The sequence below is a fragment of the Salvelinus alpinus genome, chromosome 8 (assembly GCF_045679555.1).
Source record: "Salvelinus alpinus chromosome 8, SLU_Salpinus.1, whole genome shotgun sequence".
Classification (NCBI taxonomy): domain Eukaryota; kingdom Metazoa; phylum Chordata; class Actinopteri; order Salmoniformes; family Salmonidae; genus Salvelinus; species Salvelinus alpinus.
The window spans coordinates 66,195,124-66,208,620 of record NC_092093.1 but is presented as its reverse complement, the minus strand read 5'-3'; the positions used below and the strand labels follow the sequence as shown (position 1 = coordinate 66,208,620).

The window sequence follows — 13,497 nt, the reverse complement described above, 5'->3', positions numbered from 1 at the left end:
TTATTCCCTCCGCCATGTTTATGTTCTGATTCTCTGCCGATGGTGGTAAACAATGTTAGCTGTAGCATTAGCTTGATTTAAACACAAAAGTGTCAACATTTCAATGTATTCTGCAATTATATAGAATTGCACTTACACGGACGGAACAGTATTGCGTCATGGCGGCCAGCCCCGGAGGTATGTTAACCATCATTATTTCGGTAGACTTTGGGCTTGCAAGAGTTAGGCCGCATCATTGGCCTAACACACAATAATGCACAGAAACAGATCTATAGGTAACGTTAACTGTATATCACGATACAAGTTCATGCTGTGTAGTGAGTGTGTTGGTCAAAAGTGCATGTGGATATTTGAAGCTATTATAACCAAGTGTAAAGCCCACAGTAAGCTAGCCAGATAGCTAGTTCGCTGCGCCATGTCACATTTTAATGGTCACATATTTAGCAGATGTTATTGCGGGTGTAGCGAAATACTTGTGTTTTGTGGTTGTTTTGATAACGTAATTGCAAGTTAACCTGCTACGGTGTCTGCATGTGATAACTAGATGCATAACTTTAGAAGTTAAACATAGCTATGTTCTGTTCCTGATTCAAATAAATGCTAACGGTAGCTAGCTAACTGTATGACGCAGGCTCCGCTGCCTGGCTGGTTAGCTAGCAGGCATGGTAGCTATGTGTCGCGCTAAAATGGTGTCTTACAGTAACTTAATTTGAACTATTAAAACAAACCCTTGTTGGTTAGTAAAAATGTTGTAGCTTGCTAACCACACAAAGTCATTAATTCATTTGGCGCGTTCCTCTGCTAGATTTTACACCAGGATAGGTATTTTACTGCCGCGTTCAAAACAACTGGGAACTCGGAAAAATACGAGTTCCCGAGTTGGATGACCGTTCAAATCGATTTTTCCCAGTAGGAGCAAGTTTTTTGTTGTGTTGTTTCCAGTTGGTTTGAATACACGGATGGCGGAGATTTCCGAGCTCCCAGTTGTTTTGAACGCGGCATATGTATCAGCTAACCACATATGTTATAGAAATCTGTCAGTCGGTGAGTGTGACGTGGCACTCAACCATTGGTTGATGCATGCAACGTCTGTGCAGGGGATGTGAGCCATATGTTATAGGCTATGTATGCAGTGTTCAAAAACACAGGGATCCAGACATCTCTGACTGACTTCAGTGCGTTCAAGACAACTGGGAACTCTGGGAAGAATAGTTTTGAACGGTCATCCAACTCGGAAACTCTGGCATCTTTCTAGATCTCCAACTTTCTGACCTGAAGATCACTGATGTTGATGATTTTACCGGATTTTTTGGGGGGTGGGGGGTTCCCAGTTGTCTTAGGGTGTGTTCCAGACAATTGGGAAGTCCGAAAAATACAAGATCAGATCATGGTCAAATCATGACTTCAGTGATCTTCTGGTCGGAAAGTTGAAGCTCTAGAAAGAGGCAAAAGTTCCCAAATTGAATGACAATTCAAAACGATTTTTCCCAGAGTTCCCAGTTATCTTGAACGCACGGATGTCGGAACACTGATGTCTGATATTTCTGAGTTCCCAGTTGTTTTGAACACGGCATTAAAGGACCAATAGCAATCTGGTGCCCGACTTCATAGTCAATGACATGGCACGCAACCATGGGATGATGCATGCAACCATGGGATGATGCATGCAACGTCTGAGCAGGGGAACGCACTGACCAATGAAACAACTACGGTTATCAATGGGCGGATTAGATTATTCTGAGCCGCAGGGCGCCGGTCTATGGCCCGTGATGTGAACGGTCAAAGCGGTGAGGAAGGAGCGCCCTTCTCAAATCGAACAGTAATCTGCACTGGTCAGTCATGTTGTCAACAAGGCAGCATGGTGCATCGTCCAGAAACATACGTCTCTTTTCCAGAAAAATATGTTTACGTTTTTGAACTAGTTTTCATTGGGAAGGCAGATAAAGCGTTTTCATCAAAAGCAATCACTTTCGCATGTGAACACAGAATCTTACTCATTACTCCATGTGCTTAATTACGTAAAAACATTTTTTTTGCCGACATAGCCATGGGTTTTGAACGGGGCACCTGGCCCTCGCCCGGGACTTTGCCCGGTTTCTAAAACAAATGCATCCAACTTTCACCCGGTGCAAGACCCGGGTGCCCGGCCAGGTTAATCGAATCCCCTCAATTGCTGGACCGAATTGATCAATTCATGTTATTCATGTCTATTTCTACTTTGCACATTCTTCTACTGCAAACCTACCATTCCAGTGTTTTTTTCTTGCTATATTGTATTTACTTCGCCACCATGGCCTTGTTTTGCCTTTACCTCCCCTCACCTCATTTGCTCACATTGTATATAGACTTATTTCTCTACTGTATTATTGACTGTATGTTTGTTTTACTCCATGTGTAACTCTGTGTTGTTGTATGTGTCGAACTGCTTTGCTTTATCTTGGCCAGATCGTAATTGTAAATGAGAACTTGTTCTCAACTTGCCTACCTGGTTAAATAAAGGTGAAGAAAAAAAACTTTATTGACCAGAGAGTCTTCACACCTGGTTTCCCATGTTTTAATTTGCCAAATAGAAAGCAATGATGTGCTAACTTTGTGGCCCTCAAGGACTGGTGTTGAAGACCCTGACAGCAAACAGAGTTAAGAACCCTGTCTCTTTGTTTTCAGATGATGACTTTGAAGATTATGATAAACCAGGTGCAGAGAGATCACGCAGGAGGAGAGGCGAAGATGATGATTTAGACAGGTATATCTGCTGCTTGGTGTAACATGACTGTCAGAGGCTAAAGATTCAAGCATTCCCCATGTTTTGCATGCCGCCTTTTCCCTTTACTGCAGGCAATTTTAGGATTGGCCTCTAATATTAGGCTATTTTCGTTAGGCTTGGGCGGTATCCAGATTGTCATACTTTAATACCAACCTTTGTGCCATTCCGGGATATTCGATAATACCGGTACTGAACACAGGGGGCGCTATTGTAATTTGAAGGTTAGCAATGTGCAATCCCATGTGCATGTGCAATCCCATAGAGAATGCTAACGAGCGCATTGCATCGCTAACCTAAAGTATTTGCATGACAGACATCCCAGCTCAAAGTTATACAAGTATCAAAAAAATGCTACTCAGTTTGCTGCATGCACAAAATATTTTTTAGACAGCAAGGCTCTTGATCCAAGCAAAACTAGATTTTTGAAAGATATTTATGTATTTATTTTGGGCTGGATTTAACCACTTAGTTAACTAGCTACTAAATTAGCAAACCAAATGCACAACTGTAAAGCATTTAGCACATTTTAGACAGTTAACTTAATAGTTATAATGTATCTAGCTGGCAAACATTTACAGTTGAAGTCGGAAGTTTACATACACCTTAGCCAAATACATTTAAACTCAGTTTTTCACAATCCCTGACATTTAATCCTAGTAAAAATTCCCTGTTTTAGGTCAGTTATGATCACCACTTTATTTTAAGAATGTGAAATGTCAGAATAATACTAGAGAGAATGATTTATTTAAGCTTTTATTTATTTAAGCTTTTATTTCTTTAATCACGTTCCCAGTAGGTCAGAAGTTTACATACACTCAATTCGTTTTTGGTAGCATTGCCTTTTAAATTGCTTACCTTGGGTCAAACATTTCGGTATCCTTCCACAAGCTTCCAACAATAAATTGGGTGAATTTTGGCCCATTCCTCCTGACAGAGCTGGTGTAACTGAGTCAGGTTTGTAGGCCTCCTTGCTTGCACATGCTTTTTCAGTTCTGCCCACACATTTTCTATAGGATTGAGGTCAGGGCTTTGTGATGGCCACTCCAATACCTTGACTTTGTTGTCCTTAAGCCATTTTGCCACAACTTTGGGAGTATGCTTGGGGTCATTGTCCATTTGGAAGATCCATTTGCGACCAAACTTTAAATTCCTGACTGATGTCTTGGGATGTTGCTTCAATATATCCACATAATTTTCCTACCTCATGATGCCATCTATTTTGTGCACCAGTCTCTCCTGCAGCAAAGCACCCCCACAACATGATGCTTCCACCCCCGTGGTTGACGGTTGGGATGGTGTTCTTCGGCTTGCAAGCCTCTCCCTTTTTCCTCCAAACATAACGATGGTCATTATGGCCAAACAGTTATATTTTTGTTTCATGAGACCAGATGACATTTCTCCAAAAAGTACGATCTTTGTTGCAAACTGTAGTCTGGCTTTTTATGGCGGTTTCGGAGCAGTGGCTTCTTCCTTGCTGAGCGGCCTTTCAGGTTATGTTGATATAGGACTTGTTTTACAGATAATTTTGTACCTGTTTCCTCCAGCATCTTCAAGGTCTTTTGCTGTTGTTCTGGGATTGATTTGCACTTTTCGCACCAAAGTACATTCATCTCTAGGAGACAGAACGCGTCTCCTTCCTGAGCGGTATGATGGCTGCGTGGTCCCATGGTGTTTATACTTGCGTACTATTGTTTGTACAGATGAACGTGGTACCTTCAGGCGTTTGGAAATTGCTCCCAAGGATGAACCAGACTCGTGGAGGTCTATATTTTTCCCCCCTGAGGTCTTGGCTGATTTCTTTTGATTTTCCCATGCTGTCAAGCAAAGAGGCACTGGGTTTGAAGGTAGGCCTTGAAATACATCCACAGGTACACCCCCAATTGATTCAAATTATGTCAATTAGTCTAACAGAAGCTTCTAAAGCCATGACATAATTTTCTGGAATTTTCCAAGCTGTTTAAAGGAACAGTCATCTTAGTGTATGTAAACTTCTGACCCACTGGATTCGTGATACAGTGAAATAATCTGTCTGTAAACATTTGGTGGAAAAATGACTTGTGTCATGCACAAAGTAGATGTCCTAACCGACTTGCCAAAACCGTAGTTTGTTAACAAGAAATTTGTGGGGTGGTTGAAAAACGAGTTTTAATGACTCCAACCTAAGTGTATGTAAACTTCCTCATTCAACTGTAGTTGTGAATTCGATACTGTAACTAGATCAGCTGGCTGCACAACAGTGAGTGACTCACAAGGCTCTGGTCTCTCATCGCTGTGTGCTTGTAAACAAACATCACTTGACTTGGGACTACCGGTAAGTTTCATAATAAAAAATGATGTGACAGGTGAAATGAAGAGTGAGATCTTTATTCCCTAACATATTGCACAAGTTGACTGCAGGTATTTACTTGAAAAGTAGTTATAAATATTCACATTGATACAATTTTTTTTCTCTCCAAATAAATAGTTTCAATGGTATTGACGGTTGAAAAACCATCCTGTGGCTATTTCCAAATACTCCAGTATACGGTATATACAGTGTACCGCCCAAGCCTAATATATTAGTACAGTAGTTCCTTACTCTTAACTATGAAGCACATAACTCATGCAGAAAATTATAGGCCAAGAAGAGATTTTAGGCAGAGTATCTTTTGCAGAGACTTTGCCACCATATTTTTACCAAGTGTGTTCATGAATGGAGCTGGGTGATACTGTATATACAAAAGTATACTATTGTAATTTGTAAAACAATTTTCCCAACAACAATATGACGAACAGTATGACAACATAAGGAGTTTATGATCTGAATGTGATGTAGATTTATGAGCATACCTGGTAGGAGAGAATTTGAGGTGGTACAGCTTCCATTTTAAAGTACTTGCTCCTGTTTGGGGCCAGCTGAACATGACCCAGGAACAATATAGGGACCGCAGCCTGTGAGAACAACATTTGTATCACTAGAATCTGGCCTTGCAGAGACGGGTCTAGTGTAAATATTGTGGAACATTGGCATCTGCTTATCATAAACATGTTGTGTTATTGGTGCACAATTTAGCCTATTAGCTGGCCTTGCTCATGAGAATTTAGGATTCTTCATTGGAGCCTGTCTAGACTAGCTGCATAGAGACTAGACCAATACATAGCATTGTAAAATGAGATACACTGGCTTGCTTTACGTCACGGTTTATCTCTTGTCTTACAGTGAATTTGATGGTGATTTGCTCGATGAGGATTGGCTGACAGCCAAAAAGGTAAGACAAAGGACTCCCCATCTCCTGTGTTTGTGATTACTTTCATAGCATTCATAGGTGCCTCTGCCATGCTAACCTATGACACATATTAAGAATGCAGCCTGCCAGCTGTAGGAAAGGTGAATTAGCCTTGATCCCATAAAGTTAGACCTCACAGTGATGTTACATTTTGCAGTAGGCTTGTGCCAGGTGGTTCCACCACAGGGGCATTTATTGATGTGAGCCAGGAGGAAGTACAGTGGGCAACAAAAATTATCTTAGGGTGTTTTATTTTGGTACATATAGTCCTTTTTGGAGAGAGAAAAACTGTCCTCTTTAAAGTGGGAAAAAAACATAAAAGAACTCAGTTCTCTTTGTATTCACATTGCCTTTGAATGAGGACCCAATTCTTATATCTAATATCTCCCTCACTAACTTTAAGCATCAGCTGTCAGAGCAGCTTACCGATCATTGCACCTGTACACAGCCCATCTGTAAATAGCCTACCCAACTACCTCATCCCCATATTGTATTATATATTTTTTTGCTCCTTTGCACCCCAGCATCTCTACTTGCACATTCATCTTCTGCACATCTATCACTCCAGTGTTAATGCTAAGTTGTAATTATTTCGCCACTATGGCCTATTTACTGCCTTACCTCCCTAATCATACTACATTTGCACACACTGTATATAGATTTTTCTATTGTGTTATTGACTGTACGTTTTGTATATCCCATGTGTAATTCTGTGTTGTTTGTGTCGCACTGCTTCGCTTTATCTAGGCCAGGTCGCAGTTGTAAATGAGAACTTGTTCTCAACTGGCCTACCTGGTTAAATAAAGGTGAAATTTGAAGAAAAAATAAATACTCTTTTGCCATTTCACGTCACCCATTTTGTGGTCCGAGTCCTCTTTGTATTAGCATTGCTATGTTTAGAAAGAAACAAATATATTTTCCTAACATTCACTCAATGCACCCTGGGACAAACCATTTCATCAGAATGTGTTATTGGACAGCTAGATATACCTACTTAATTTTTGGAAGCTAATAGATTGCATTTGTTAAAAGATGAGACATAATAATTGTAATCAGAATATACTATTAACATAAATATTATTGGTAACAGAATAAATAGCAGAAGAATAGCTGCAGATTAAATCATGCTGTAATTGAAAATTGTACACCCAGTGTAGGCTACTGCTCTTTTAAGAGCTATAATTTATGTTGTACCCTATGTTGTGATTCTCACCAAATACACTATATGACCAAAAGTATGTGAACACCTGCTCGTCAAACATGTAATTCCAAAATAATGGGCATTAAAATGGACTTGGTCCCCCCTTTGCTGCTGTAACAGCCTCCACTCTTCTGGGAAGGTTTTCCACTAGATGTTGGAACATTGCTGCGGGGACTTGCTTCCAATCAGCCACAAGCATTAGTGAGGTCAGGACTGATGTGAGGTGATTAGGCCTGGCTCGCAGTCTGCGTTCCAATTCATACCAAAGGTGTTCCCTGGGGTTGAGGTCGGGGCTCTGTGCAGGCCAGTCAAATTCTTCCTCACCGATCTCGACAAACGATTTCTGAATGGACCTTGCTTTGTGCATGGGGGCATTGTCATGCTGAAACAGGAAAGGGACTTCCCCAAACTGCTGCCACAAAGTTGGAAGCACAGAATCGTCTATAATGTCATTGTATGCTGTGGCGTTATTTCCCTTCACTGGAACTAAGGGGCCTAGCCCGAACCATGAAAAACAGCCCCAGACTTTTATTCCTGCTCCACCAAACTTTACAGTTGGCACTATGTATTGGGGAAGGTGGCGTTCTCCTGGCATCTGCCAACCCGTCAGACTGCCAGATTTGTCCGTCAGACTGCCAGATGGTGAAGCGTGATTCAATGGTAATCCATTTCATGAAGATCCCGACAAACTGTTCTTGTGCTGACGTTGCTTCCAGATGTAGTTTGGAACTCGGCAGTGAGTGTTGCAACCGAGGACAGACAATTTTTACTCGCTACGCGCTTCAGCACTCAGCGGTTCCGTTCTGTGCTCTTGTGTGGCCTACCACTTGAAGGATGAGCCATTGTTGCTCCTAGATGTTTCCACTTCACAATAACAGCACTTACAGTTGACCGGGGCAGCTCTAGCAGGGCAGAATTTGAAGAACTAACTTGTTGGAAAGGTGGCATCCTAGGACGGTGAATGTCAATGAGCTCTTCAGTAAGGCCATTCTACTGCCAATGTTTGTCTATGGAGATTGCATGGCGGTGTGCTCTATTTTATACACCTGTCAGCAACGGGTGTGGCTGAAATAGCTGAATCCACTAATTTGAAGGGGTGTCCACATACTTTTGTGTGTGTATATATAGTGTATTCTCCAAAATAACCTATGTGTGGAGCTTTTACTTCAGATTATTTGTTAGCAATATGTGATTTTTAGACTAAAAGAGCTTCATAAACTGTTTATTCGGTTGTTGGGTTTGAATAGTGTGAGAAGACAACATATTTGGTGAGAATCACAACAGGGTACAAAGTCTATTCTAGCTCTTTAAAGGGCAGTAGCCTACATTCGGTGTACCATTTTCAATTACAGCATTATTTAATCTGCAGTTATTCTTCTGCTATTTATTCTGTTACCCATAGTATCTTCTGATTTAAAATTGTTGTCGCATCTTTGAACTAAATTCAATCTATTCGCTTCCCAAATGTAAGTAGGTATATCTAGCTGTCCAATAACATATTCTTATGAAATGGCTTTTCCCAGAGTGCACTGAGTGAATGTTGGACAAATATCTTGGTTCCTTTCTAAACATAGCAACTCGGACCACAAAATTGGTGAAGTGAACTGGCAAAAGAGTTGCGTCCTCATTCAAAGGCAAGGGCAGTGTGAATACAACGAGAACTGAGTTTTTTTACATTTTGTATTTAAAGAGGACTATATGTGAGAACACCTGAGAACTGCCCAGATTGCCTTCACCACATGAGAATAAAGCATCCTTTTGGACCGAAGGAGATCCCCATGTTTATTTGAACTATTTTATTCATTCTCAAGTATTTACCTAAAATATGTGAGATTAGCGATCTGATTCGATCATACATAGCCCTACACATTCAATCTGATGTGGTTTGTAGAAATGAAAGAACACTTCACTTTTGGTTGATATTCAGTAGTTGTACTATAGTCGACCTTGCCATCCAAAGCCTTGGCTTGCAAGGAATGAATAACATGAGCTAGAACATACTGATCTGTTCTGGGTTGTTTTTCTTGATTTTAGAATCCCTCAGAAGTGTCAGATGAGGAATTGAACGATGACCTTCTGCAAAGCGACGACGAAGATCAAAACATGTAAGTTCATTGTATCTACGTGGTCTGATTGTGCTGATTGCATTTCCGTACTTAATATGTAGACACTTGACATTACAATTTTTGAGCTGCAGTCTCCTTTATAGAGTTTATAATTTAGGACGTTCACCCATAAAAGGATTAATGCATTCAAGGTTTCTACAAATATGTCCACACAATTTGAAAATTCAGTCAGAAAAACAATGGTCCAAACCCCATGTCTCTACCATATATGGTTACACACGATTTACTCTGAGAATGTAGCATGTTTAGAGTGAGTGGAATGTTATCACAGGCATGATCAAAAAGTGGTAACTAGTCAATAGAACTCTTTGGCGCTGCTCCGCGGCAGAACAGCGCTAACTTTGAACGTCAACTGACAAGCTTGTGTGGCTGCAGGTTCGGGAGTGGAAACAACGACCCCCCCTGAAATCTGCTGAACACAAAACAAATAGGGACTAAATAAGTATTTCTTTACAAAGCTAACAGACTGAATTTCAATATCCACCCTCCGCGAAGACAATCTGTTCCTGTTTTCATTGTGTATTTCTGAGTCTTTCCCTTTAAAACGCCATAGAAATGGCCCCTCTCAGCGTAGATTGATCGCCAATATAGGCAATGAAAGCCAAGGATCTGGAGGTGAAAATGACAAAGGTATTTTTTTATTGGTCCAACCAGTGGAAACACCAAATATGGAAGAGATACAACCAAGAGCGGCGCATTCTAAACTAGCAACGTTCACAGCAAATTAACGTTCATCAACACTGTAGAGAACAATCAATCTAATGAGTCATTCTATGTCATTTATAAAGAAAACTACGTTTTGACATTAATTTCGAAGCACTTTCTTGAATTGCATTGTTGTTCTCTACATTGTACAGCATTGAGTGAACACCCTATATAATTGTGTGTTTTTGCCTTTCAGCGGCCAGGGCATTAGCCTCAATGCTACTCTAGGCGAATTTGACCAGCAGGTGAACCCCGTAGACTACACAGACATAGAGAGGGGCTACCAGCAGGAGGGGGGAGAGTACGTGGATGAGTACAGCCAGCCCAATGACATGGAGATGCCAGACAGCCAAATGGAATACTCAGGAGAACAGGCCGAAGGCGACGGGATTTACCAGGATGAAGTGTTAGACATTCAAATCAATGAGCCTCTAGACGATGAATTTCAAGTGAGTCACCCCCCCCCCATCTCCCCTCCTTCTGTCTTACTCCATTGTATCTTGAAAAGATAACGTTGATTTCCCCGTCTTGGGTTTCAGGGGGCACATATCAAATCTATTCAGGGGGCGCTAAAGGGGATGCGTGTTGGGTAGGGGTGGGGGGGGATTAGATTCATTATCACTCTCCGCCAGTTGATTTCTCCCTTCGCTGACAAAGTTGGTGTTGACAGCTTGTTTGGCGGTAGGTAGGTAATGCTCTGGTGTCTGTCGGCTGTGACGCCCGGTGCCATTGTGACCTTGGGCCCTGTATCTTTGTCCGGCTAAAGAGCCGCTTTGTGCGAGGAAGACGCGCTGCCAATCGGTGGAGGTTTACGCGCGGGGCTTTTATCTCGGGCTCTCGACTCCATCTGATAAACTCTCACATAGGTGAAAAGATTATTGACCTTCCCAAGGACAACCCGACACCCCATACAGTCCTGACATGATTGATGCGATTTTCCCCGTTATTTATTTCCAAAACCTCGAAGTGAAGAGGGGAAAAAGATAAGACTAGATTAATGTGTGATGTCTGTGATGGCCCGATTTACCAAGGTGTGATGACGCTTGACACCTGTCTGACAAAGACGTATTACTTTCTCCACACTGAAAATGAAGCCCTCGACCTTAGTAGGGTTGCACGGTTTTACTTCATGCTTACTTTGAAAAACCCCAGTGAGTGCGTATTGCACATTTGTGTTTTTGTGTGTAGTAACTATGTTTACAAGGTGACTTGACTGCCTGGGCTTAAACACTTCTGTTTGCAGTGCTATTCAGAGGTAATATGTGGAACAGTTTAAAGGATTAAGCCCTTTCTGTCCCTTCGGGGCAGTCAGTCTGTCTATCCTTCTGCTGCCAAGGGTATTTGTCTGCAATATTACGTGTTGGGTTGGCAGGTTAATGGTGCAGAACACCAAACACTGGCCTGCGACCTACACACTGACCTCATTTGACGGTTATGAAGCACCTAGTGGCTTCTCAATGGAAATATGCTTTGGGAAAAGTGTACCTACGCGAGTTGCGACCACATGGTATATCAAAGATGAGTTGGAAGGCCTTTAGTGTTTTTTTATTTTTATTACTGGAATCGGAGGTTTCGGAACCATAAAACTGTTGTATCGTGTGTGTGATGTTCCTGCATGGCATTGAGTCATGATCTTCTAAAGTGAGCCAATAAAGCAGCGATTTGTGCAGTAGCTCAATGATATTTTCACCATCACTGATCCGGAGAGTGTCCCCCCCCCCCCTGCATTTCTGTATATCATGTCAAACATTTACATCTCATTGAATTTCAAATGCCGTCAGGAATAGTAATGAAGCCTGCTCCCACTGTTATGGTAATTCAAAAGAGGCTCCCCCTTTCTAAACCCCACCCCCCTCCCTGCTAACCCCCCCTTCATAACATTTCAATGTTTTCCCCTTTTATACTCGCGGTTAATATTTTCATTAAAGGGAAACACTGCAGTATTTTTGGCTCTACCGTTATTCCTTTAGACATCAGTTCCATGGGGATATAGTTAGCCTAAACCCACAGAGGCTGTAATCTTAGGCCAGTGTCATACCATCCTCCTAATATTAATAGTAACAGTAAACATGAGCCAATACAAGGGTGGTAGAAAGAGGGAATGTACTTCATCGACAGTGCCTTCAGAAAGTATTCATACCACTTGACTTATTCCACGTTTTGTTGTGTTTCAGCCTGAATTCAAAATGGATGAAATATAATTGTTGTTCACCCATCTACACAAAATTCCCCATAATGACGAAGTGAAAACATGTTTTTAGAAATGTTTTGCAAATTTATTGAAAATTATATATAGAAATATCCGATTACATAAATAACCTCTTTGATATGATACTCCAAATTGAGCTCAAGTGCATCCAATTTGCTTTGATCATCCTTAAAATGTCACTACAACTTGATTGGAGTCCATGCATGGTCAATACCATTGTTTGGACATGATTTAGAAATGAACACACGTGTCTATATAAGATCCCACAGTTGACAGCGAAGTCCAAGGAACTGTCCGTAGATCTCTTGTAATGAGGCATATCAACTCAGAAAGGAAAAAAATCCCCTTTTCAGGACCCTCTCTTTCAAAGATAATTCGTAAAAATCGAAATAACTTCACAGATCTTCATTGTCAAGGGTTTAAACACTGTTTCCCATGCTTGTTCAATGAAACATAAACAATTAATGAACATGCACCTGTGGAACGGTCGTTAAGACACTAACAGCTTACAGACGGTAGGCAATTAAGGTCATAGTTATGAAAACTTAGGACACTAAAGAGGCCTTTCTACTGACTCTGAAAAACACCAAAAGAAAGATGCCCAGGGTCCCTGCTCATCTGCGTGAACGTGCCTTGGGCATGCTGCAAGGAGGCATGAGGACTGCAGATGTGGCCAGGGTAATAAATTGCCATGTTCAGCGCTACAGGGAGACAGGACGGACAGCTGATCGTCCTCGCAGTGGCAGACCACGTGTAACAACACCTGCACAGGATGGGTAGATCCGAACATCACACCTGTGGGACAGGTACAATATGGCAACAACAACTGCCCGAGTTACACCAGGAACGTACAATCCCTCCATCAGTGCTCAGACTGCCCGCAATAGGCGGAGGCTGGACTGAGGGCTTGTAGGCCTGTTGTAAGGCAGGTCCTCACCAGACATCACCGGCAACAACGTCGCCTGTGGGCACAAACCCACTGTCGCTGGACCAGACAGGACTGGCAAAAAGTGCTCTTCATGGACGAGTCGCGGTTTTGTATCACCAGGGGTGATGGTCGGATTCGCATTTATCCTCGAAGGAATGAGCGTTACACCGAGGCCTGTACTCTGGAGCAGGATTGATTTGGAGGCTTTGTTCAGGGACACATTATTACATTTCTGTTAGTCACATGTCTGTCAGACTGTTAAACAGCCATCACTAACATTGAGTGGCTGCTGCCAACA

The 13,497-nt window shown here is 41.8% G+C and overlaps 1 protein-coding gene across 3 annotated transcripts in view; it reads left to right on the top strand.

Moving 5' to 3' along the window:
* LOC139583535 (RNA-binding protein 33-like) overlaps positions 1 to 13,497 on the top strand; it is a 47,444-nt gene continuing 33,947 nt past the window's right edge. For 2 of the 3 annotated variants that reach the window (XM_071414716.1, XM_071414714.1), the window contains exons 1-5: positions 2 to 177; positions 2,665 to 2,743; positions 5,964 to 6,012; positions 9,266 to 9,336; positions 10,259 to 10,511. In XM_071414716.1, coding sequence (XP_071270817.1) covers positions 159 to 177; positions 2,665 to 2,743; positions 5,964 to 6,012; positions 9,266 to 9,336; positions 10,259 to 10,511 — 471 coding nt within the window. In that variant the 5' untranslated portion in view covers positions 2 to 158. Of the gene's footprint in view, positions 178 to 2,664; positions 2,744 to 5,963; positions 6,013 to 9,265; positions 9,337 to 10,258; positions 10,512 to 13,497 lie in introns of all 3 variants that reach the window. The other variant, XM_071414715.1, reaches the window with a different exon arrangement.